The sequence below is a fragment of the Theropithecus gelada genome, chromosome 7b, assembly GCF_003255815.1.
Source record: "Theropithecus gelada isolate Dixy chromosome 7b, Tgel_1.0, whole genome shotgun sequence".
Lineage (NCBI taxonomy): Eukaryota > Metazoa > Chordata > Mammalia > Primates > Cercopithecidae > Theropithecus > Theropithecus gelada.
In genome coordinates this window covers 1,404,164-1,431,478 of record NC_037675.1, presented here as the reverse complement: position 1 = coordinate 1,431,478, position 27,315 = coordinate 1,404,164, and the positions used below count along the sequence as shown (strand labels likewise).

At 39.6% G+C, this 27,315-nt stretch overlaps 1 protein-coding gene and 1 non-coding gene across 2 annotated transcripts in view; one reads left to right on the top strand and one right to left on the bottom strand.

The window, feature by feature from the left end:
• The window catches only part of ADAMTSL3 (ADAMTS like 3), a 418,321-nt gene that overhangs the window by 152,037 nt on the left and 238,969 nt on the right, over positions 1 to 27,315 (top strand). Inside the window, exons 5-6 of the mRNA XM_025392622.1 lie at positions 3,070 to 3,115; positions 23,707 to 23,943. Coding sequence (XP_025248407.1) covers positions 3,070 to 3,115; positions 23,707 to 23,943 — 283 coding nt within the window. The remainder of the gene's footprint in view (positions 1 to 3,069; positions 3,116 to 23,706; positions 23,944 to 27,315) is intronic.
• On the bottom strand, positions 26,519 to 26,625 carry LOC112629655. The gene has a single exon (XR_003120733.1). It is a non-coding gene; the product is annotated as a U6 spliceosomal RNA (small nuclear RNA).

Genomic DNA, 27,315 nt, shown 5'->3' with positions numbered 1-27,315 from the left:
GGAGGAATATCTGTAGAAGATTTCTTATAAGCACAAGAAAAGGTCAATGAAATGAGATATCTATCTATCTATCTATCTATCTATCTATCTATCTATCTATCTATGAGGAAATCATAGATGGATTAATGAAGAAATAATAGATGCAGAGAGAGGGAGCTCCAACCTCACAATTATAGGCATTTATGGAACAAGAGCAGTAATCAAAATCATAATCTGAGAATAATCAGCAGCATTGTAAATAAAGACCTTGAGTATTCCATTCAAAAAGGCTCAACATTTTCAGTAAAGACTGATGAAACACACGACTGGATACATCCTGATTATAACTTAACTTTTATATCAAATACTAACACAACAAAACAAGAGTACTATAACCTTTCAGGCAGAAACATAAAACACACAAGCAAAGGAATAATCATATTTCTCCTCTGCAAGTCTAAATGTCAAGGGTCAATGAAGTGTGTTTACAGCTTTGAGAAAAAAGGATCATGTAAGAAGTAATACCATATCATGCAGCATTGCCTTTCCTGTATGAAAGGCAAAGATTTATTCATATGCCAGCCATACATCCAACTAATTAAATAATATTTAGCCAGCCAAGAGTTAAAAACTCATACATGAAAAAATTCATATTATGAAAGGACTGGGATTTGTTTTAAAATACTTCTAAATATGTATTGTATGTATGGACAAAAATGAAAACCTAAAGATGTTTACCAAATAAATTTTATATTATATAAAAAAGAATGGACTCAGAAATCCCACTTCTAGGTATTTACCTGAGAAATGAAAAGCTTTGTTAGCATAAAACCTCCATGTGAATGTTTATAGCATTTTTTCATACTTACCCAAAACTAAAAACAACTCAAATATTACCTGGTGAGTGAATAAACAGTTGTACATTTGTGCAATAGAATACCACTCAGCAATTAAAAAAGTGCAAACTAGCTACCTGCAACCACAGAATGATTTTCAAATATATTATGCTAAAAAGAGCCAGTCTCAAAAAGCTACATATGGTGTGATTCCATTTATATAACATTTTGGAAAAGACATTATAGGGACAAAACCAACCAGTGGTTGCCAGGAGCTGAGGGTGGGGGAAGAGGCTGACTATACAGGGGCAACCTGAGGGCATTTTTGGGGTGATGGAACTGTTCCAAATATTCCTTGTGGTAGTAGTTACACAATTGTATGGGTTTGTGAAAACTCTTAAAATTGCATACATACCAAATAGAATTTTAATATATGTCAGTTTTTAAGTAGGGAAAAAGAGAAGCAATGTAATCACAAAAGGTAATATTGGCATAGCAATGTGAACATACTTAAACACTGAACCACACACTTAAAAGTGGTTAGGATGGTAAGTTTTATGTTATGTGTATTTTGTCACAATTTTAAAAGTTTTAAATTTACAGCTACAAAAATAATGTTTGTATAATGGACTGTGATGTAATCATTAAAATAATTTTTCCAAAGAATTATCAATGAAATGAGAAAATGCTTATAATATTAGATTAAAACAAATACTAGGATGAACTAACAGTATGATTTTCAATCCTGTAAATGGCAGAAACAATGGAGGGTTAAATGACAAAAGAATAAAGTTTTTGGTGATAGGATTTTGAGTGACTACCTCTATACTTCCTTGCACATTACTGGTTTCCACTTATTCCTTTTGTAATCAAGAAAAATGGAAGCATCAGAAAGTATATGCAGTGAGTTTAACATTGCTGACTCTATCAATCATTTCATATAGGCTCATATTTAAATCATAGTGGCAAAAAAATGACCTCCTATCCACTTTAAAATTATTTTGTTCCCATAGAAATAAATATTTTAGTAACAATTGAAATAGTATCTATTGACTTTTAATTCAAAATGATTATTTAAGCCTGTGTTTAGCTTTCCTGGCTCCAAATTTGCCATTGAATTCACCAGGAAAACATAAAGGGAAAAAATACGTAACTCCATTGAAAAATTGGGAAAAGTGCCATGAATAGATTAGATATCTTTAAGGATTTTATGTAAAATATAGACGGACAAGCACTGGACTAAGGGAAGTACCTGTTGGATGGAATTCCAGTCTCCCAAAGGAAAACTGCCTGGAAAATGAGTGGCGGGGTCCTAGAGCTAGTGGCTGTGGGGGAAGATAGGTTATGTGGTGGTCATCCCTGGAAAATTCTCAAACTTACCAGTATTAGCATCCCAAGAATGCTGTTCCAACATGACTTTGTATAATCCCATTTGGTAAGGTCAATGATTGAAATAAAATAGGCTGGGTACAGTAGCTCACGCCTGTAATCCCCCCACTTTGAGAGGCTGGGGCAGGTGGATCACTTGAGGCCAGGAGTTCGAAACCAGCCTAGCCAACATGGTGTAACCCCGTCTCTACTAAAAATACAAAAATTAGCCAGGTATGGGGGTGTGCGCATGCAATCCCAGCTACTCTGGAGGCTGAGGCTGGAGAATTGCTTGAACCTGGGAGACGGAGGTTGCAGTGAGCTGAGATCAAGCCATTGCACTTCAGCCTGGGAGACAGAATAAGACTCTGTCTCAAAAAAAAAAAAAAAAAGGAAGCATTACTTCAAGCAAATTTCTAACAGACACTGTTGTACTAATTAAAGGAAGACAGTGAGTGCCCTGCTAACTTGAGTTGCTTCAGTAAGGGAAGAGAAATGTCCTAGTTGAAACATGCTACACAAATGCTTCTGCATGTAGCTTTTCCCTTTTCATTATAGAAAAGAATACACATATTCACACATGAGACACACACATATTGTACATTAATTGTAATGGTTATACGGGCCCTTGGGTAAGAATTGCATGTGAGTACTACTATTACCTAAAGAATTCATTCTTTATTTAATGTGACACTTCCACAAGACTTCTTGGCCCCCAATCCTTGAAAATTAGTTTCTTAGAATTAAACTTTGAATCTTTGGGGTAATGTGCACTAGTGAAAGTTTTACAGGGAACCAATGCCTTGTATTTGATTTTTTTTTTTTTTAAATGCTGCCTCTTCTATGAAATCATGATTTCTTCTTTCTTCTTTCTTTTTTCCTTTAGGAATTGTGAAGGGCAGAACATTCGGTACAAGACATGCAGCAATCATGTAAGTCCTAAAATAAAAATATTTTATCCAATACAATATGTTCTTGTTTTAAGTTACAATATTCCAATGTGTACTCTAAAACGAATGGTCTCTTAATACCCTTTGTGGAAAATTTAAGTATTTCTTTAATTGACAACAGATTATGTATATCAAATATCTTCCATTTATACTACCTTTTTAGGCCATATCACATTCATGATCTAATTTGTTAAGTATTTAATAATTTCTGAAGTCATAGAAACAATACATAATATCTGCTTTTATGTTCATTATCTTACCTGACCTTCGCACTGTCTCTAGGCAGGCAAGGTCCGGTTATTTCTCTTTTGCAAGTGAGAGGACTGAGGCTGAGCAAGGTAAAATTATTTTTTGAAGGTCACATAGGAAGAGTAGACTTACTTGAACTGGTCTGTTGCTATTTCTACCTCAGTGTCAAGGAATACTATAGGTGACTTATCAGCAAATCACACAGAAATATACAAAACCCTACTCTTATTTTACATCAGTCAACACTAAAAATAAAAATTCAAATATCTTACTTTAGAAATTTGAAAATAAGGCTCATGCCTGTAATCCTAGCACTTTGGGAGGCCAAGGCAGGCAGATCACTTTAGGTTAAAAGTTCGAGACCAACCTGGCCAATATGGTGAAACCCTGTCTCTACTAAAAATACAAACAGCTGGGCTTGGTGGTGCGTGCTTGTAATCCTAGCTACTTGGGAGGCTGAGGCAGGAGAATTGCTTGAACCTGGGAGGTGGAGGTTGCAGTGAGCCGAGATCACACCACTGCACTCCAGCCTGGGCAACAGAGTGAGACTCTGTCTCAAAAAAAAAAAAAAATATTGAAAATAAAAAATAAACACCAGAAAGAATCCATTCTATTTTCCATTCAAAACATTTCCTGGTTATCAGTAAGAGGCTAACTAGAGGTACTTGGCACTTACCTCCTCATACACAAAAAGACCAAAACAACAAATAAACAACTACAATTAGACTAGAGTATCTGAGGGAGAGCACTGCAGTATAGCAAGGGAATGGCAGAATCTCTGTGGCAAACAGTAACTCAGGATGGCAGCATAGAGAGGAGGGTGAAGTACTCTGCCTCTACTACTACATCTCCTCTGTCAGGTAAACAGGGAGCCCCCAGCAGCCCCTGTTACCAGTACAGATACAGGTAGTCCTTGCTACAGGTGAATGTGGCAGTCCTCACAGGCCCTTGGGGGAGCTGTCTGGAGTTCCCACAGCGGCATTGTTTCACAGTAGGAGCTCACATTGTACACTGCCCACCTCCCATGACCCAGGCTGTTATGGCACAGTGACACCTTGAAACTGGAGCCACTGCTAGAGTGTGCTCTGCTCTGGGGAACAGTAACCACTGATCTTCCCATCCCTGAGACTCCACTGTCATTCTTACATGCTCACACAGATGACTGCAGCACCACAACCCCAGCTGTTTAGAACCTAGGCCCAGTGAAATGGTGATGACCCTTGCATCCAAGTCCACATGACACCCTTCCCTGCAAGGAACAGGTGATCCTGCACAGTTGTGCATGTACCTCCAGCTTAAGAACCAGCCTGGTGGCCCTTTCTGTGGCAAAGCTGCACCACTACTGCCCTAAACTCCTGCAGTCTAGGCCATTGAGGCACTCACAGATATTACTACATGGATTATACCTGATGAAGCTGTATGGAGACCCAACTACTGTGTCCACCCAGAACCAATGTGAATTCACACTACTCAACTGACACCATAGGACACATCTGTAGGAAAAAATCTTTCCTTATAAAAGCTACTCTGTAAAATTGGAAGCAGAAACGGATTCAGCAGATGCACAGATATCAAAGTAGATGCACAAGGCTAGGTGTGGTGGCTCATGCCTGTAATCCCAGCACATTGGGAGGCTGTGGCGGGCAGATAACTTGAAGTCAGGAGTTTAAGACCAGCCTAGCCAACATGGTGAAACCCTATCTCTACAAAAAATACAAAAATCAGCTGGATGTGGTGGCACACACTTGTAATCCCAGCTACTTGGGAGGTGAGGCAGGAGAATCTCTTGAACCTGAGAAGCAGAGGTTTCAGTGAGCTAAGATCACACCACTGCTCTCCAGCCTGGGTGACAGAGCCAGATTCCATCCCAAACAAACAAGCAAAAAACAAAACAAAGTAGATACACAAGAAACTTGAGAAAGCAAAGAAACATGACACCTTCAAATGAATGTAATTCTCCAGTAATAAACCCCAAAGAAAAGGAAGCTTACAAAATGCCTTAAAAAGAAATCAAAGTAGTGATTTTAGGGAAACTTGCGAGATACAGAAGAATACAGATAAAAAATGTAATGAAATCATTTGAATTTACAATAGCTACATTTATAATAGCTACAAAAAGTAATATACTCAGGAGTAAATTTAACCAAGAAGGTAAAAAATCTGTACATTAAAAATTATAAAACATTAATGGCCAGGCGTGGTGGCTCACGTCTGTAATCCCAGCACTTTGGGAGGCTGAGGTGGGTGGATCACGAGGTCAGGAATTCGAGACCAGCCTGGCCAACACTGTGAAACTCTGTCTCTACTAAAAATACAAAAATTTAGCTGGGCATGGTGGCAGGCACCTGTAATCCCAGCTACTTGGGAAGCTGAGGCAGGAGAGTCACTTGAACCCAGGAGGTGGGGGTTGCAGTGAGTTGAGATTGCGCCATTGCACTCCAGCCTGGGTGACAGTGCGAGACTCCATCTCAATATATAAATAAATAAACTACACAAAACATTAATGAAAGAAATTAAAGAGGATGCAAAAAGAGGTGTTCATGGATTGGAAAAATTCACATTGTTAAAATGTCCTTACTATCCAAAGTGATACACAGATTTAATACAATCCCTGTTAAAATTCTGCGCGGTGGCTCACGCCTGTAATCCCAGCACTTTGGGAGGCTGAGGCGGGCGGATCACGAGGTCAGGAGATCGAGACCATCCTGGCTAACACGGTGAAACCCTGTCTCTACTAAAAAAAAAATACAAAAGATTAGCTGGGTGTGGTGGCGGGCACCTGTAGTCCCAGCTACTCGGGAGGCTGAGGCGGGAGAATGGCGTGAACCCGGGAGGCGGAGCTTGCAGTGAGCCGAGACTGCGCCACTGCACTCCAGCCTGGGTGACAGAGCGAGACTCCATCTCCAAAACAAAACAAAACAAAACAAAACAAAACAAAAATTCCAGTGACATTCTTCACAGAAAAAAAAAAAATCCTAAAACTTGTATAGAATCACAAAAAGACTCTGAACACCCAAAGCAATCTTGATTAAAAACAAACAAACACACAAAAATCAAAACTGGAGGCATACCACTACCTGACATGAGAAAGTGATAGTAACTAAAACAGCATGGCATTGGTGTAAAAATACACACAGATCAATGGCACAGAATAGAGAGTCCAGAAATAATTCCACATATCTACAGCCAACTGATTTTCAATAAGGGTGCCAAGAATACACACTGGGGAAAGGACAGTGTCTTCAATAAATGGTGTGGGGAAAATTGGATATCTATATGCAGAAGAATAAAACTGGACCCCTATCTCTCACCATGTACAAAATCCAACTAAAAATGAAGTGAAGATGTACATGTAAGACTTGAAAATATGAAACTGATAGACAAAAACAAAGGAAATGCTTCATGACATTGGACTAGGTAAGGATTTTTAAAATATGATCTCAAAAGCACAGACAATAAAAACAAAAATAGACAAATGGGATTATATTAAACTAAAAAGCTCATGTACATCAAAGGACAGACACAATCAAGAGTAAAGAGACAACCTATAGAAAATATTTGCAAACTAGACAGCTGGACAAGGAAATAATATGTAGAATATATAAGGAATTCAAACAACTCAGTAGCAAAAAAACCCAGAACAAATAATTTGATTTAAAAATGGCAAAAGGCCTTAATGAACATTTCTCAATAGCAGACATAAATACCAACCCAGGTGTATGGAAAAATGCTTAACATCACTAATCATCAGAGAAATACAAATCAAAACCACTATATCACCTCATTCCACTTAAAATGATTATTATCACAAAGACAAAAGACACAAGTGTTTCCAAGGATGTGGAGAAAAAGGAACCCTTATATGCTATTAGTGGGAATGTAAATTAGTTCATCGTTTGTGGAAAATAGTATGGAGTTCCTCAAAATATTAAAAATAGAACTACCATATGATCCAGAATCCTATTACTAGGTATATATTCAGAGGAAATGAAATCAGTATATCACAGAGACATCCTCACTCACATGTTTATTCTAGCACTATTCAATGGAATCAACTTAAGTGTCCAACAATGAATGAATGGAGAAAGCAAATGTGGTATATATACACAATGAAATACTATGCAGCCATAAAAACAAGGAGATGTTGTCATTTGTGACATGGATGAATCTAGGGGATATTATGTTAAGTGAAATAATCCAGGCAGAGAAAGACAAATACCACATAATCTCATTCATATGTGGAATCCAAAAAAAAAAAAAACAACTTGATATCATGAAAGTAGGCAATAGAACAGTGGTTACCAGAGACTGGGGAGGGCCGGGGGCAGGTAGAGATTGGGAGAGGTTAGTCAAGAAAGTTACAGCTAGGAAGGAAGGATGATTTTTGGTATCCTATTGCACAGTAGAGTAACTATAGTAAACAGTAAGACATTGTATATCTCAATTTAGCCAGAAGAGAGGATCTTCAGTGTTCCTACCACAAAGAAATGATAAATTTTTGAGGTGGTAAACATGCTAATTACCCTAATTTGTTCATTATATAATGTATACATGTATTGAAATATCAAGTTGTACCCCATAAATATGTGCAATTTGTGGAGCCCTAAGGAGTTGAAAGAAAACTGAAAAATGAGCTTAGCTGGCAGAAACAGAAGTAGGGGGTAGAGAGGAACAAATGTTCTGAGAAATAGGGTCAACTGCAAATGGCTCACTAGCACCCAAGCATCCTGTTACAAGCATCCCAATCAAAGCCCACCTGCACCTAGCATCCTGTCTGCAAACATTAAGCCCAAGTAACACGACCTAAAAAACTCCCCTCCAGTCCCTGCCTCTTTGCAGACAGCAGACAGCCTTCCCTCTGCTGTATTGCCCATTGCTCGCTGGCAGTGTATCTCCCCTTTTCTTTAAATAAATCTGCCTTTCCAGACTTATTACTGTCTTGGTAAATTCTTTTACTGACTATGTGTTGGCCCCAGGCAGTCACTAACCATGACATTTTATATGTTTATTAAAAATTTTAAAAACATTTCCCTCATTGGTGGTATGGACCCAAATAAAAATGACAGGAATTAAAAGGAAATTCTGAGAATCTGAAGATCTCATTTAAATGAGATTGATTTATTTTTAGCCACTTTTCTCAATTGGCTGTAACTAATTTATTTTAAAAGGTCAATTACTGGGGCTTTGTCTCTCTTTCTTCTTTCTCTGTCCCAAGTCAGTGTGAGATATCGGTCCTGGCTAAGGGTTTCTAATCTACGGATCAAGCTTTTCCTTGGTGGGTAGGCCCCCAAGTTCTGTGGGAGTAGAAAGCTGGCAGTCTTTAGCAACACCTTTTGACTGAGAGCTCAAGCCGTATTTGCAGTCCGTTTCTATCAACGATCAAGCTGACATTTCTATCTGTATCTCTCCACTGGTTCCGAACTTGAATGGGAAAAAATGGATGCTTATTTATTGGGGCACTCAAACTCAAATATCACTTAGCCAGAAGTAACCAGATTTTTATGAAATGAGTCCTCGGAGGGATTTTGGAGCACTACACAAATGGCTTCACATCTCTGGTGATTTGAATTGAATCACGCTTGATGTTGAGTGACACACCTGCTTGTGAATGCTGAATTAACTGAACTGGAAGTCCAGGTGGGGCATGTAGGAGGGAAAGATAGAGACCTGAACACAAAGGCAAGCATGTCAGTGCCAACGTAGTCTAGCCTTCCTTTTAAACAGGCATGTGGGTGCATTAGCAACCTCAGAGTTTTATCCATGAGGCTTTTAGATCTACCACCTTTTTCATGGGTGCATTAGTTGTTTTTATTGCTGCAGTAACATATTACTATAAACATAGTGGCTTAAAACAAGACAAATGTAGTACCTTATGGTTCTGACAACCAGAAGTCTGACACAGGTCTTACTGGGCTAAAATTAACATATAGGCAGGGCTATATCATTCTGGAGGCCTAGGGAAAAATTAATTTCCTTTTTTTCCCAGCTTCTAGAGGCTACCCATATTCCTTGGCTTGTGATTCCTTCTTCAGTCTTCAAAGCCAGCAACATTACGTCTGTTTGAACATTTCTCCTTTTCTTTTTTTTTCTTTTTCTTTTTTTTCTTTTTCTTTTTTTTTTTGAGACTGAGTCTTGCTCTGTCGCCCAGGCTGGAATGCGGTGGCACAATCTCGGCTCACTGCAACCTCTGCCTCCCAGGTTCAAGCGATTCTCCTGCCTCAGCCTCCTGAGTAGCTGGGATTACAGATGCTAACTACCATGCCCAGCTAGTTTTTGTATTTTTAGTAGAGACAGGGTTTCACCATATCGGCCAGGCTGGTCTCGAATTCCTGACCTCAAGTGATCCACCTGCTTCGGCCTCCCAAAGTGCTGGAATTATAGGCATGAGCCACCGCACCCGGCCTGAACATTTTTTCTGCAGTCATGTCTTCCTGTGACCACAGTTGGGCATTGTTCTCCCACCTGGATAATCCTAGATAATTTCTTTGTCTCAAGGTCTCTAACTTTAGTTATATGTGCAAAGATCCTTTTGCCATGTAAGGTAACACAGTGACAGGTTCCAGGGGTTAGGTCATGGATATCTTGTGGGCCAAGGTGCTGCCCACAAGATATTTTGCCCACCACAATGGGATAGCTAAAGTTTTCTTTGGTCTGACAATTTCCTTGTAGTCTTTCAAGAACAAATTTCAAAACAGTATGATTTCCAGCAATAATTTGTGAAACTATTTAGAACATTCATTTTAAACCCCAGATCAAGGTGTTACATTTTGGGATCTCATTCTAGAGTTTCTCTCTGTGTGTATCACTCTGCTGTAGCTAATTCCAAAAAGGAACCTATTATCAACACAAGTGTTAGAGTATTATGCCGCACAGTACAGACATAAAATGTAATCTACTAAAATTAGTGCACATTAGGTGCAATGGTTAGTACTTTGGTGTACTTGAGTGAAGATATAATGCCCCTGAAGCTCTGTGGGCCTTGGGGGTTACCTGTGGTCTCTAATTTATGGTCCCTCTGGGAGAATGCAGCAGAAATCTTTCTAGGCTGGTAAGAAATAGGTGCTTGGGGTAGGGTAGGAAGGAGGTGGAGAAGCAAATGCTGCCCTTTTTAGTTCTCAGAGTTGGAATCCTTAGAGAGTCCTAAGAGAGGTTTCATAAGAATATAGCATGTTCTCACTCATAGGTGGGAACTGAACAATGAGATCACTTGGACTCAGGAAGGGGAACATCACACACCGGGGCCTATCATGGGGAGGGGGGAGGGGGGAGGGATTGCATTGGGAGTTATACCTGATGTAAATGACGAGTTGATGGGTGCAGCAGACCAACATGGCACAAGTATACATATGTAACAAACCTGCACGTTATGCACATGTACCCTACAACTTAAAGTATAATAATAATAAATAAATTAAAAAAAAAAAAAAAAAGAATATAGCATCAGTTGCTACGCTTGTCATTGCAAACTCAGAATTTCCAACAAAATTCCTTATTTGCGAAATAAAGGAAAGTTGTGGCAGTGGAAGTGTCCAGAGCATCACTTTGTCTCCATGTGCCACAGTATCTGTAGTTGTGCATGCCCAAACTGTGTTGCAAACCAGAGGTACATAAATGCAGCCCCAGCTTCAGTATTGATAATCTATAAGAGTCCATTCCTATACAGGAGAGATTATACAAGTATATTCCTGAATATACTATGGAAACATTGCAAACATGTTGAGTGCCATAAGTGGATGTAACCACAATGAACTTGGAGTATGCATATGGTTACATCTTTTTTTTCCATATAATTATTTGAGCTGCTTCCTGCTTTATTAACTGGGGGCTCAAAACATCCACCTCACCATCATCCATTCTAAAGAGCAGGAGTGGGGACCACTCTGCAACCCACCCTACCTCAAGTGGAGAGAGGACCAAGTTCTGATGAGCATACCCCTGCTGTTACTTCTCACTGCCTTCTCACTGCCATTCAATGCCTTACTGAAGACTGGCTACACTAGTTCAGTGGTTAGTGGATTTCATTTTACCTGGAAATGGGGATGGTCATTCACTCTTTTGAAGGAAGTTGCCTTTAGTGATTCTAAGATGAGGAGCTCTTTTGAGAGAGACTTGCCCCCTGATTCAAACATGCCTGCACCTATATATCCAGTACCGTAAAAACCCTGTATTAAGGGATGGCAGGGTCTTTTCAGTCCCATCCAAGAGATGTCATCATCAATGGCCAAACTCAGTCTCTATCAGAGAAGTCTGCTATATGGAGAAGGAGGTGTTTCTGTCAGTGAGCCTTGGAGATCTAACACTGTATCATATTCCAGAGATTGCTAAAAGTTCTGTTTCTCCATGGGAATGTCTGAAGGCTCAGACTCTCAGCCTTAGGACCATGGGCTATTGTCTATATGTGTTGACTTCCTCACACTTAACCCAAATAATAATAATAGCTCATACTTATTAAGTACTTCCTGAATGCTAGGCATTATTCTAAGTGCCATTTCATGAATAAATTAATGTAATCCTCACACTAACCCTGGGAAGTAAATGCTGTTTTTATTTCCACATTTACAGAGGAGATTTAAATAACCTGCCCAAGGTCACAGAACTGAATTTAACCTCAGACAGTCAGGTTTCAGAAAGTGCACTCCTAACCACTCTACTACACTATACATGGGTATGGAAAGGCTGTAAGCTTTGTCAGATAATAAAATGATGCTGCAGACAGCAGTAGCTAAAGCATGGTAGCTTTTAGTAACACATGAGCACAAGAATTGCTGTGGTATTGGAGGGACATTATACTTCCAGACACCATTGTAGAAAATCTAACTCTGGAACAGTAGGGCAGACCTTCTACATAATCTTAGTTGGCAAGGGCCAGAGATCAGGGAAAAGCAGGGAATTAACTGAAAGAGACACAACTGAAGGGAGTCAGAGAAAGGAAATCCTCCATGGCTATTGGTTTTCTACTACTCCAGCAGCCTGGGGTGGATCCCTAGCATAGGGATGGATCCGGCTTAACGAGGACAGACTCTGACAGTCGCATTTCAGAATTCTGCCCACCTCAGCAGAAGACGCTAAAGAAAAAAAATTCAGGCACTCAAGAAAAGATCAAATGTTCTTTTGTTATGAAGTCTAGTTGTAACAGGGACATGCATTCACAGCACATAGATGAAGATGAAGAAATTCTACTCCTGGTGTGCAGGAGATCATGCCTCAAATGGCAGGAGCAGAAGGCATACCCAGGCCACAAAGACCACACCACCCTCCTGGAGAATTCAGACTTTGGTTCAGTGGCTTTCCTCGGGTTCACTCTGTCGGGAGATGGAGATTTGGGCTTTGGGCCTGAAAGAATATGGAACAGAACATGTCTGGGTACAGTGCCTTGGCTCCCGGGTGACTGCTGTCTTCAGACATAACCCACTGATCAGCACTTAGCATATATCCTTATAGCCAGAACTGGCCCCTGAGCCCTAGATAAAGAATTATCTTTATCAGGGGTATTTTGGAGCAAATGGAGAATTTCTAAGAGAAGTCATGCATGTCAGCAGGGAGATCTAATACCTGAATTCACTGATGAGTCATTTTTTTTTTTTATACCAAGGTTTATAGGATTAAAGGCAATGCTGGAAGAGGTAAAGGGAAAATAATTTTAAGATAAGTATATCATAATTTGGTAAGGATATTTTTGTAGCATGAACACATTTTTATATGAGCACAGAGGGAGGCCTGGTATACTTGCAGAAGGGGCTCCCAGGGCTCCTTCCTGACTTTACAGAAGGGACATTTGATGTGACCCTTGAAGGATCCCTCATATTATGGATCCTATGAATGGCTAGAATCTGACAATTTTCCATTCAGTATTTCTCTTGGAGGTGTTCTTTTCTTTTCCTTGTCATCACTCCTACTCTGGGCAAAAGTCACCCCCTCTCACGTCTGTCTCCAGACCTCCAGACCATCTTACGATTATACTGTTCCTAAAATGCCATCTTTTATATTTTAGTCCCCTCCGTGGATCCTTAATGCTTTCAAATCTCCTCGCTTGCATTCGAGGATCTTCTTGTCTTCAGATAAGATCTATCTCTTATTTAAACTCCCAGCTTTCACCCTTTCTGGACAAGGCTGCATACTGCTCCATATAGATAACGAATTCATTTCTGCTGTTTCTCTTTTGTTATGTTGTTTCCCGAATCTTCTCCTGTTTACATCACACCATCCTTTAAATTCATCTGAGATTTCACTTTTCCACAATTCCTTGTTTGCCAATTCTAGTTTGCAGTGGCCACCAACAATTTATTTTTATGCTAGAAATGCAGTCATTTGTTATATAAAATAATCACAAAACTCAGCTGATAGTACAACTTGGATATGAAGTTAAAATAAAATTTTAAAATTTGCTTGTGGCAACAATATTATTTCTCCTGAGTCTCTACTTGCTGGTTATTGGGAGAGAGGACTGGGGAGGGGAATTGCCTAAATGTCTGATCCACATGAAAGCTTGGTCCAGTCCTATTATATAAATAATCTCGTAGATAATGGCCTGTCTCTCTTGCATAAAAATACTCAGTTTATTAGATAATCTTTCATTCCTGGCTTCTCTACATAAGTTGCTCCCGTGTTTTACATATCCTCATGGTTTCAGGAGGGGAAGGAGAACTTGTTTTCAAGATGATTTGGGAAATGGGTGCCTCTTGTCATTTGTTGGCTGTGGCAGCCTTCTTCTTTTCCTTTCTCTTCCCTTCTCCTCCTCTCCATCCTCCTCTTCTCTATTCCTCCTATCCTTCTCCTCCTCTTTCTTCTTTTCTGAGCTTCCCAGACTGGCTACCCTCACTGACTGACACTTCCTTTTATTACCTCTATCAGGTTAGAGTCAAGTCTTGCTGACATGGAATCTATTCTTATTAACTTCATCTAATCAATTGTACAGTTTAACTCTTGGATAACAATTCTACATCCTTCATTGCATTCCCACTTTAAGTCTACAAATGCCAGTGATAACACTTGTTCGGTGTGTTTCATGCGTATAGAAGCTACATCTCCAATAAGATAACAAGCTCATTGAATGACAGTGGTGGTTTATGTTTTTGTTTTGTGTTCTCCCTAGCATGTGACCTAGGGCAAAGCTCATTAAGTATATTTCATAAATAAATGTTGTCTTCAATTTAACTGAAATGAAAAAAATGCTTCTCGGGGAAAGGAAAGCAGAAGAATGTTTGGCATTTTGCTCCCTAAATGTCAAATAACTGTTTAAGACACAAGAATCCCTAGCTTGTCTTGAGCCGGGATGTGGGCCTAGCTGAGCCAGATTAGGCAAGCTTAGTGTTGACACTGGAAGAATGTGAAGTGAATGAAAGCATTTAATGTAAGCAGTCAGTGTCCCCCATGTGTACTAGAAAGCAGTATTCTATAATAGAGTGCTTATTACTTTGAGAATCAGTCTTGGCTCTGTCATATCCTAGTGTGTGTCTTTGGACTAGTGGCTAAAAACTTTCTACGTCACAGTTTTTTTTTTTTTTTTTATTTTTGTATTTTTTTTTTATTATTATACTTTTAAGTTCTAGGGTACATGTGCACAACGTGCAGGTTTGTTACATATGTATACATGTGCCATGTTGTGTGCTGTACCCATTAACTCGTCATTTACATTAGGTATATCTCCTAATGCTATCCCTCCCCCCACCCCCTCCCCAAAATAGGCCCCGGTGAGTGATGTTCCCCTTCCTGTGTCCAAGTGATCTCATCGTTCAATTCCCACCTATGAGTGAGAACATGTGGTGTTTGGTTTTCTGTTCTTGTGATAGTTTGCTGAGAATGATGGTTCCCAGCTGCATCCATGTCCCTACAAAGGACACAAACTCATCCTTTTTTATGGCTTCATAGTATTCCATGGTATATATGTGCCACATTTTCTTAATCCAGTCTGTCACTGGTGGACATTTGGGTTGATTCCAAGTCTTTGCTATTGTGAATAGTGCCGCAGTAAACATATGTGTGCATGTGTCTTTATAGCAGCATGATTTATAATCCTTTGGGTATATATCCAGTAATGGAATGGCTGGATCAAATGGTATTTCCAGTTCTAGATCCTTGAGGAATTGCCACACTGTTTTCCACAATGGTTGAACTAGTTTACAGTCCCACCAACGGTGTAAAAGTGTTCCTATTTCTCCTCATCCTCTCCAGCACCTGTTGTTTCCTGATTTTTTAATGATTGCCATTCTAACTGGTGTGAGATGGTATCTCATTGTGGTTTTGATTTGCATTTCTCTGATGGCGAGTGATGATGAGCATTTTTTCACGTGTCTGTTGGCTGTATGAATGTCTTCTTTTGAGAAATGTCTGTTCATATCCTTTGCCCACTTTTTGATGGGGTTGTTTGTTTTTTTTCTTGTAAATTTGTTTGAGTTCTTTGTAGGTTCTGGATATTAGCCCTTTGTCAGATGAGTAGATTGCAAGAATTTTCTCCCATTCTGTCGGTTGCCTGTTCACTCTGACGGTAGTTTCTTTTGCTATGCAGAAGCTCTTTAGTTTAATGAGATCCCATTTGTCAATTTTGGATTTTGTTGCCATTGCTTTTGGTGTTTTAGACATGAAGTCCTTGCCATGCCTATGTCCTGAATGGTATTACCTAGGTTTTCTTCTAGGGTTTTTATGGTTTTAGGTCTAACATTTAAGTCTCTAATCCATCTTGAATTAATTTTTGTATAAGGAGTAAGGAAAGGATCCAGTTTCAACTTTCTATTTATGGCTAGCCAATTTTCCTAGCACCATTTATTAAATAGGGAATCCTTTCCCCATTTCTTGTTTTTGACAGGTTTGTCAAAGATCAGATGGCTGTAGATGTGTGGTATTATTTCTGAAGGCTCTGTTCTGTTCCATTGGTCTATATCTCTGTTTTGGTACCAGTACCATGCTGTTTTGGTTACTGTAGCCTTGTACTATAGTTTGAAGTCAGGTAGCGTGATGCCTCCAGCTTTGTTCTTTTGGCTTAGGATTGTCTTGGCAATGCAGGGTCTTTCTTGGTTCCATATGAACTTTAAAGCAGTTTTTTCCAATTCTGTGAAGAAAGTCATTGGTAGCTTGATGGGGATGGCATTGAATCTATAAATTACCTTGGGCAGTATGGCCATTTTCACAATATTGATTCTTCCTATCCATGAGCATGGTATGTTCTTCCATTTGTTTGTGTCCTCTTTGATTTCACTGAGCAGTGGTTTGTAGTTCTCCTTGAAGAGGTCCTTTACATTCCTTGTAAGTTGGATTCTTAGGTATTTTATTCTCTTTGAAGCTATTGTGAATGGGAGTTCATTCCTGATTTGGCTCTCTGTTTGTTTGTTACTGGTGTGTAAGAATGCTTGTGATTTTTGCACATTGATTTTGTATTCTGAGACTTTGCTGAAGTTGCTTATCAGCTTAAGGAGATTTTGGGCTGAGATGATGGGTTTTTCTAAATGTACAATCATGTCATCTGCAAACAGGGACAATTTGACTTCTTCTTTTCCTAACGGAATACCCTTGATTTCTTTCTCTTCCCTGATTTCCCTGGCCAGAACTTCCAACACTATGTTGAATAGGAGTGGTGAGAGAGGGCATCCCTGTCTTGTGCCAGTTTTCAAAGGGAATTTTTCCAGTTTTTGCCCATTCAGTATGATATTGGCTGTGGGTTTGTCATAAATAGCTCTTATTATTTTGAGATACGTTCCATCAATGCTGAATTCATTGAGAGTTTTTAGGATGAAGAGCAGTTGAATTTTGTCAAAGGCCTTTTCTGCATGTATTGAGATAATCATGTGGTTTTTGTCTTTAGTTCTTTTTATATGCTGGATTACGTTTATTGATTTGCGTATGTTGAACCAGCCTTGCATCCCAGGGATGAAGCCAACTTGATCATGGTGGATAAGCTTTTTGATGTGCTGCTGGATTCGGTTTGCCAGTATTTTATTGAGGATTTTTGCATCGATGTTCATCAGGGATATTGGTCTAAAATTCTCTTTTTTGGTTGTGTCTCTGCCAGGCTTTGGTATCAGGATGATGTTGGCCTCATAAAATGAGTTAGGGAAGATTCCCTCTTTTTCTATTGATTGGAATAGTTTCAGAAGGAATGGTACCAGCTCCTCCTTGTACCTCTGGTAGAATTTGGCTGTGAATTCATCTGGTCCTGGACATTTTTTAGTTGGTAGGCTATTAATTATTGCCTCAATTTCAGAGCCTGCTATTGGTCTCTTCAGGGATTCAACTTCTTCCTGGTTTCATCTTGGGAGAGTATAAGTATCCAAGAAATTATCCATTTCTTCTGGGTTTTCTAGTTTATTCGCGTAGAGGTGGTTATAGTATTCTCCGATGGTAGTTTGTATTTTTGTGGGGTCGGTGGTGATATCCCCTTTATCATTTTTTATTGTGTCAATTTATTCTACTCTGTTAGTCTTGCTAGTTGTCTATCAATTTTGTTGATCTTTTCAAGAAACCGGCTCCTGGATTCATTGATTTTTTGGAGGGTTTTTTGTGTCTCTATCTCCTTCAGTTCTGCTCTGATCTTAGTTATTTCTTGCCTTCTGCTAGCTTTTTCATATGTTTGCTCTTGCTTCTCTAGTTCTTTTAATTGTGATGTTAGGGTGTCAATTTTAGATCATTCCTGCTTTCTCTTGTGGGCATTTAGTGCTATAAATTTCCCTCTACACACTGCTTTAAATGTGTCCCAGAGATTCTGGTATGTTGTATCTTTGTTCTCATTGGTTTCAAAGAACATCTTTATTTCTGCCTTCATTTCGTGATGTACCCAGTAGTCATTCAGGAGCAGGTTGTTCAGTTTCCATGCAGTTGAGTGGTTTTGATTGAGTTTCTTAGTCCTGAGTTCTAGTTTGATTGCACTGTGGTCTGAGAGACAGTTTGTTATAATTTCTGTTCTTGTACATTTGCTGAGGAGTGCTTTACTTCCAACTATGTGGTCAATTTTGGAATAAGTGCGATGTGGTGCTGAGAAGAATGTATATTCTGTTGATTTGGGGTGGAGAGTTCTGTAGATGTCTATTAGATCCACTTGGTGCAGAGTTGAGTTCAATTTCTGGATATCCTTGTTAACTTTCTGACTCGTTGATTTGTCTAATGTTGACAGTGGCGTGTTAAAGTTTCCCGTTATTATTGTATGGGAGTCTAAGTCTCTTTGTAAGTCTCTAAGGACTTACTTTATGAATCTGGGTGCTCCGATATTGGGTGCATATATATTTAGGATAGTTAGCTCTTCCTGATGAATTGATCTCTTTACCATTATGTAATGGCCTTCTTTGTCTCTTTTGATCTTTGATGGTTTAAAGTCTATTTTATCAGAGACTAGGATTGCAACCCCTGCTTTTTTTTGTTTTCCATTTGCTTGGTAGATCTTCCTGCATCCCTTTATTTTGAGCCTATGTGTGTCTCTGCATGTGAGATGGGTCTCCTGAATACAGCAAACTGATGGGTCTGGACTCTTTATCCAATTTGCCAGTCTGTGTCTTTTAATTGGACCATTTAGTCCATTTATATTTAAGGTTAATATTGTTATGTGTGAACTTGATCCTGTCATTATGATATTAGCTAGTTATTTTACTCGTTAGTTGATGCAGTTTCTTCCTAGCATTGATGGACTTTACATTTTGGTATGTTTTTGCTATGGCTGGTACCGGTTGTTCCTTTCCATTTTTAGTGCTTCCTTCAGGGTCTCTTGTAGGGCAGGCCTGGTGGTGACAAAATCTCTAAGCATTTGCTTGTCTGTAAAGGATTTTATTTCTCCTTCACTTATGAAACTTAGTTTGGCTGGATATGAAATTCTGGGTTGAAAATTCTTTTCTTTAAGAATGTTGAATATTGACCCCCACTCTCTTCTGGCTTGTAGAGTTTCTGCTGAGAGATCTGCTGTTAGTCTGATGGGCTTCCCTTTGTGGGTGACCCGACCTTTCTCTGTGACTGCCCTTAACATTTTTTCCTTCATTTCAACTTTGGTGAATATGAGAATTATGTGTCTTAGAGTTGCTCTTCTCAAGGTGTATCTTTGTGGCGTTCTCTGTATTTCCTGAATTTGACTGTTGGCCTGCCTTACTAGGTTGGGGAAGTTCTCCTGGATGATATCCTGCAGAGTGTTTTCCAACTTGGTTCCATTTTCCCCATCACTTTCAGGCACACCAATCTGATGTAGATTTGGTCTTTTCACATAATCCCATATTTCTTGGAGGCTTTGTTCATTTCTTTTTACTCTTTTTTCTCTGCATTTCTCATCTTGTTTCATTTCATTCATTTGATCTTCAATCACTGATAATCTGTCTTCCAGTTGATCGAGTCAGTTACTGAAGCTTGTGCATTTGTGACGTAGTTCTCGTGTCATGGTTTTCATCTCTATCAGTTCTTTTGTGGTCTTCTCTGCACTGATTATTCTAGTTATCCATTCATCCATTATTTTTTCAAGGTTTTTAATTTCTTTGCACTGGTTACGTAGTTCCTGCTTTAGCTCTGAGAAGTTTGATCAACTGAAGCCTTCTTCTCTCAACTCGTGAAAGTCATTCTCTGTCCAACTTTGTTCCCTGGGAGATGCGCTCTTATTTTTTCAATTTCCAGCTTTTCTGCACTGCTTTTTCCCCATATTTGTGGTTTTATCTGCCTTTGGCCTTGATGATGGTGACGTACTGATGGGGTTTTGGTGTGGGTGTCCTTTCTGTTTGTTAGTTTTCCTTCTATCAGTTAGGACCCTCAGCTGCAGGTCTGTTGGAGTTTGCTTGAGGTCCACTCCAGACCCTGTTTGCCTGGGTATCAGCAACGGAGGCTGCAGAAGATAGAATATTGCTGAACAGCAAGTGTTGCTATCTGATTCTTGCTTTGGAAGCTTCATCTCAGGGTGTACCCAGCCGTGAGAGGTGTGATGTGTCGGTCTGCACCTCAGTTGAAAATGCAGAAATCACCTGTCTTCTGTGTCACTCACGCTGGGAGCTGGAGGCTGGAGCTGTTCCTGTTTGGCTATCTTGGGCGCCACCCCTCCTAGGTCACAGTTTTCTCTATTTATAGAGTGAAGGTAATAATCCTGACCTACCTAGTTCAAAGGGTGGTGGTGAAAAGAGAATGTCAGTGATTACCCCTGGGAAACTAGAAAGCATGATCTGGATATCAGGCTGCCTTAATCAGATAGCATCATATGCTAAGAACAGAAGTCTACTTACATTAGCTCAGGATAAAGGGGATTCACTGCATGGATATATGGGTTTTTAAGGGAATTTAAGCATAAGCAGGCCTTGACGGCCTGGAGCCAGAAATCAGAAAATGAGGACCAGAGGTTACTTATTCCTATTTAAATGCATAGTTTACTATCTTTCCTCCTCCTTTCTTATCGAATTCATTCTTCTTTGCTGTGGGAACTGGCTTGCTTTGCTTCAACATGAATCTTATAAAAGAAATGGCGAGTCCAGCCCTAGATTGATATGAGTTCTTAACTCTCTTGGCTCCAGCTCTTTTGTTGCAATTTCAAATTCCTGGGAAAGATTGACCTGGTATGTACCAGATGTTTGCCTCTGGATAGTCAGCTGTGGCCAAGGGGGCTGGTCACATGTACAAATCTGGCTACCCTAAGGCTGACATTCTAACGTGTCTTCTGCTAATTAACTCTTGTTAATTTTGTGAAACTTCATTGGTTTATGGAATTTAAGGGAGTTGAGAGTTAGCTAGTCGGCCCATTCAGTCCCTAGAGAATGTTGCCATTGAGCCTAATGCAAAGAAGTTGCTTGCATCCTGCTCTCTTAGACACTTTCCTTTGGTTGGTTTCAAAGAGTGAGATATAGAGAAAACTAGCCATGGCTGGAGGAAGAGGAGGTGATGTAATTTTGTAATTGATGATCCTTCCTATGGCCAGATGGAGGATACAGTCCTCATTTCAACAGAGAAAAGTCATCTGGCCTGGCATGGTGGTTCATGCCTGTAATCGCAGCACTTTGGGAGGCTGAGGCAGGCAGATTGCCTGAGCCCAGGAGTTTGAGACCAGCATGGCAACATGACAAAACTGTCTCTACAAAAAATTAGCTGGGTGTAGTGGCGCATCCCTGTAGTCCCAGCTACCTGGGAGACTGAGATGAGAGGATCACCTGAGCTCTGGAGGTCGAGGCTGCAGTGAGCTGTGATCATGCCACTGTGCTCCATCCTGGGTGACAGAGTAAGACAGTGACTAAAGAAAAAGTCATCCAGTTTTAGTCTTCTTCAGTTTGACTTGCTTCTATTAGTGTAACCTTGTTTAATTTTGCTAAGAAAACAAAAATGTGGATGCAATATAGGATTTTGGAATGTTTCACAGCAAAATAATACAACTAATCTCAGAAGAATGTTTGTTAATTATATTCTATTTATTCCCTATCTACTTCCAAAAAGGATTTAAGGAAGTTTATAAAGGCCCAAAGTGTAAACAATAAAATACTAAAGTCAAGTAGCAAAAAGAGGAAAATTGTATTTAAAAATCCTGGCTGATAATTTATCAATATCTATTTGTGAAAAAAAATAAAGCTAGATTTCTAACTTAAATGATTCATCTAAATAAATTCCAAATATAACAAATAGTTAAATATGACTGCTAATCTATAAAGGAACTAGGAAAATACATTTAAGTATTTATCTGTTCTCAGAGCAGAGTGGGAAAGCATTTCTAAGCCCATTAATAAAGAAAGAAACCTTAAGGGGAAATATTAATAGAGCTGACTACATGAAAATGTAAAACTTTTTGACTTTACAAAGTACTAAAAACAAAATGAAATGGGGAAAATATTTCCAACAGAAATGACGAAGAGTTGATAATTTCTCTATGAAGTTTAATAGTTTCATCTGATGAAAATAATAAAAAGACAAAAATGCCAATGGATAAAGGATATAAAACAAGAAATTTTTGTAGAATTAATACAAAAATTTGAAGAATTAACACATGAAAAGATATTAAACAATAAAAAGAAAATGCAAGCTGGGCATGGTGGCTCACACCTCTAATCCCAACACTTTGGGAGGCTGAGGTGGGTGAATCACTTGAGGTCAGGAGTTTGAGACCAGCCTGGCTAACATGGTGAAAACCCATCTCTATTAAAAATGCAAAAACAAATTAGCCAGCCATGGTGGCAGGAGCCTGTAATCCCAGCCACTCGAGAGGCTGAGATAGGAGAATCTCTTGAACCTGGGAGGTCCAGCCTAGGTGACAAAGCAAGACTCTATCTCAAAAAGAAAACGCAAATGAAAACAATGAAGTATTTCTGATTGGGAAAAAAAACTAGAAAATTATAGTGGAGGGCAATTTTGCAATATTTTGAATAGTCTATAAAATGTGTATAACCTGGGATGCAGAAATTTAATTCCAGAAAGAGTTCCTTGGTAAATAATCAAGATTTGTGTGAAGATTTAGATACAAAAGATCTATGTTATTTATTCTTTTGTTGAGTAGAAACTATTTTCCAAAGTTTTTAGAATGAATATTTATTACTTTCATAATAAAAATATAAAATTATGGTATGTGTGAGTTTGGTTTCATTTTTTTCTTTTCTTTTCTTTTTTTTTTCTTTTTTTTTTTTTTTTGCGACTGAGTCTTGCTCTGTCACTCAGGCTGGAGTGCAGTGGCACAATCTTGGCTCACTGCAACCTCCACCTCCCAGGTTCAAGCAGTCTCCTGCCTCAGCCTCGTGAGTAGCTGGGACTATAGGCATGCGCCACCACACCAAGGTAATTCTTGTATTTTTCGTAGAGACAGGGTTTCACTGTTTTGGCCAAGCTGTTCTGGAACTCCTGACCTCCAGTGATCCGCCCGTTTCAGCCACCCAAAGTGCTGGGATTACAGACGTAAGCCACCGTGCCTGGTGGCTATATTGCTTTTTTGTATCTGTTTTCTTTAATTATGAAGTTTGACATATCAAAAGTAGATTTTTGATGAATAAAGTAACACTTTTCTCAACTAGTATCTTGCTGTGGAAATTCTGGTGGGTGGAATCAATAATTTGGTAAAAAGATCAATGAGTCATCAATATTTGTACAAACACTTTTTATTATGAGAGCAACTTAAGGCATTTACTTAGAATTTATTTGCTTTTGTTGTAGACAGAATTTGAACAAGCTATGTTTTCTGCCATCCATCCTACAGCCAGTTGAAGGCAGGTACTTGGTACCAGTGAAGATATGGGAGGGAGCCTGACAGGGGAGGAAAGACAGATGAATTAAAAACAACAATGACAGGGAATTAGGTGACTCCCAGATAGAGGCAAGTGGGGTGTGGTCTCATGAGATTCTGGTTAACTTATTTCACCTTCTGTTGGCCTCTCTCACTGGGTGATGTGCATGTGGCCTTTTCCCTCTGTCTCCAGGACTGCCCTCCAGATGCAGAAGATTTCAGAGCCCAGCAGTGCTCAGCCTACAATGATGTCCAGTATCAGGGGCGTTATTATGAATGGCTTCCACGATATAATGATCCTGCTGCGCCGTGTGCACTCAAGTGTCATGCACGAGGACAAAACTTGGTGGTGGAGCTGGCACCTAAGGTACTGGATGGAACTCGTTGCAACACGGACTCCTTGGACATGTGTATCAGTGGCATCTGTCAGGTAAGCACACTTTCCTCCGGAGCCCCTGCTTCAGGGATGTGCTACGCCTACTGTCAATAAACAGAACCCTTTTCTTCTGTACTTTTGTTCATGCAGATGAAAATATTGCTATTGGCCATGTACAGTGGCTTACACCTGTAATCCCAGTTTTGTATTTTTGTACACCAAATACAAATTATATTTGTATCCCAATTTTGTATTTTTAGTACAGATGAGGTTTCATCATGTTGGCCAGGCTGATCTTGTACTCCTGACCTCAGGTGATTCGCCTGCCTCAGCCTTTCAAAGTGCTGGGATCACAGGCATGAGCCACCGCCCCTGGCTATAGATTAGTGATTCTCTAACTTGAACATGCATCAGAGTCACCTGGAGGGCTTGTGATAACAGAATGTTGTGCTCATCCCCCAGAGTTTGTGATTCAGTAGGTAAGGGATGGGGCCCAAAGATCTGCATTTCTAACAAGTTCCCTGGAGATACTGAAGCTGTGGGTCTGGGGAATATACTTTGAGAACCACTGTTTTGGAAGAGTAATACTGGAGAGTCTCTTATTAAATTAAGCTTTCTTATTAAAATTAATTCATTGTTTTGGATCTTTGGGAATAATGATTTATTTACTGAAAAACTAACATGAATGCATTCCAGCAGATTTTTCAGAGTGGTCTCTGCAGAGCTATGACAAGTGTGACTGGGATAAACCTCAGTGGCTTGTAATGAGTGTAAGGATTCAAGACACTTTAGGCCAGGTGTGGTGGCTCACCCTGTAATCCCAGCACTTTGGGAGGCCAAGTTGGGTGGATCACTTGAGGTCAGGAGATCAAGACCAGCCTGGCAACATGGTGAAACCCCATCTCCACTAAAAATACAAAAATTAGCTGGATGTGATGGTGTGTGCCTGTAATCCGAGCTACTAGGGAGGCTGAGGCTGGAGAATCACTTGAACCCAGGAGGTGGAGGTTGCAGTGAGCCAAGATCACGCCACTGCATTCCAGCCTGGGTGACAGAGCAAGACTGTCTCAAAAAGAAAAAAAAATTAAAAAGACACTATGACAGGTTGTGAGGCAGGGATGGCAGGGAAATTATAGGATTCTGCATCTATTCTTTTGACTTCTGAAAAATGTTTTTTAAAAATAATGAATGTGTCTAGTATTTCACCTACTCTGTTGTGCTCATAACAAAAACAGTAGTAACAACAGCAGACAAGCAACCTGACCACCTACTAAGTGTGAAGCACTACCAGGAGTTTCAGACTTAAAGTGCTCAAAGGTGAACCTTCATCCTGCTTTTCAAACTAGCTTCAACTTTGTTCATCCCTTTATCTAAAAAATGGCTTCTAGTTGCTCATCCCAAAACTTTGACATCATTCTGCCTTTATTTCAACCCACACATTTGATCCATTGCCACGTCCTGTCAATTTTCCCTCCAAAGATTACTTTTAATTTAGCACATCTTGCCATCTTTACTGCCTTTCTTGTAGCCTAAGTCCTTATTAGCTAATCTAAATTGCATTAACAGCTTTCTGTTCTGTTCTCCCAGCTCCCACTATGATTCCCTCCAGTTTGTTATTCACACAGCAGCCAAAGTGATTATGTTAAAAGGCAATCAGAGCTTGTCATTCTTGCATTCCCCAAAACCCCTCAATGGCTTGTCCTTGCATTAATGATGAAATTGGGGATTCTTGTCAGTCTCCTGTAGGCTCTTCCTGCACTATCCACCTCCCTGCCCTTTTAAAACAGACTCAATTTCTTTCTTTCTCTCTTTTTTTTAAGAGACGGGGTCTCACCCTGTCACCCAGGCTGTAATACAGCAACATGATCATGCCTCATTGCAGATTCATCCTCCTGGGCTCAAGCAATCCTCCTGCCTCAGCCTCCTATGTAGCTGGGACTGCAGGCATGTGCCATCATGCTCAGCCAATTTTTTGTTTGTTTGATTTCTGTAGAGATGGGGTTCTCACTCTGTTGCTCAGGCTGGCCTTGAACCTCCCAAAATACTGGCATTACAGGCATGAGCCACCATACCTGGCCTGACTCAATTTTTAGAGCAATTTTAGATTCACAGCAAAATTTAGTGGAAGGTGGAATTTTCCCATAGGACCCCCCTGCTTCCTTATATGTACCGCCACCCCTGCTATCAACATTCCCCACTAAAGTGATACAGTTATTACATTTGATGAACCTACGTCGACACATCATAATCACCCAAAGTTCATAGTTTACATTAGGTCTCACTCTTGGTGTTGTAAATTCTATGAGTTTGGACAAATGTATAATGACATGTGTCCACTATTATAGTATAATGCAGAGTAGTTTCACTGACCTAAAAATCCTCCATGCTTTTCTCTTTCATCCCTCTCTCCTCGTTAACTCCTGGCAACCATGGATCTTTTTACTGTCTCCATAGTTTTGCCTTTTCCGGAATGTCATAGAGTTGGAATCATATAGTATGGAGCCTTTTCAGATTGGCTTCTTTCATGTGGTAATATATTATACATTTCAGTTTCCTCAGTGTCTTTTCATGACTTGATAGCTCATTTCTTTTTTTTTTTTTTCATTTAAAACATTTAAGAGAAAAAATTAAATTAATGGAATGTTTCACAAATTTCCATGTCCTCCTGGCACAGGGGGCATGCTAATCATCTCTGTATCATTCCAATTTTAGTATATGTGCTGCCGAAGCGAGCACAGCAGCTCATTTCCTTTTAACACTGAATAATATTCCATCGTCTGGATGTACTGCAGTTTATTTATCCATTCACCTACTGAAGGACACTTTGGTTGCTTTCTACTTTTGGCAAAAGGTCAAAGCTTACCATGTAATTCTTCCATTTTATAAACAGTCTATTGTTGCCCTTTACTGCCATCAGTTAAGTTTTGGGCTCTTTGACCAAATGATAATAGTAATCCTTCTCAGTGGGATTATGCTTTTGTTTTCCGAGTTCTTGACCATGATCATGCATTGCTTTTATAATTAAAATGAATCGTTATTAAAAGTAATTTAGGTTGGGTGCATTGGCTTCTGCCTATAATCACAAGACTTTGGGAGGCCAAGAGAGGAGGATTCCTTGAGCCTAGGAGTTCGAGACCAGCCTGGGCAACATGGGGAAACCTTGTTTCTACAAAACCTTTTTAACAATTAGCTGGGTGTGGTGGCCCAAGCCTATGGTCCTAGCTACTTGCTACTCAGGAACCTGAGGCAAGAGACTGGCTTGAGTCCAGGTGGTCGAGGCTGCACTGAGCTATGATTGCACTACTGTACTCCAGCCTATGATAGGGCGAGATCCTGTTTCTAAAAAATAAAAATATAAATATAAATAAATAAAAGAAATTTAGTCTGGGCTCAAGGAGTGTACTCTGGATAAGGTGATGTTTGGAC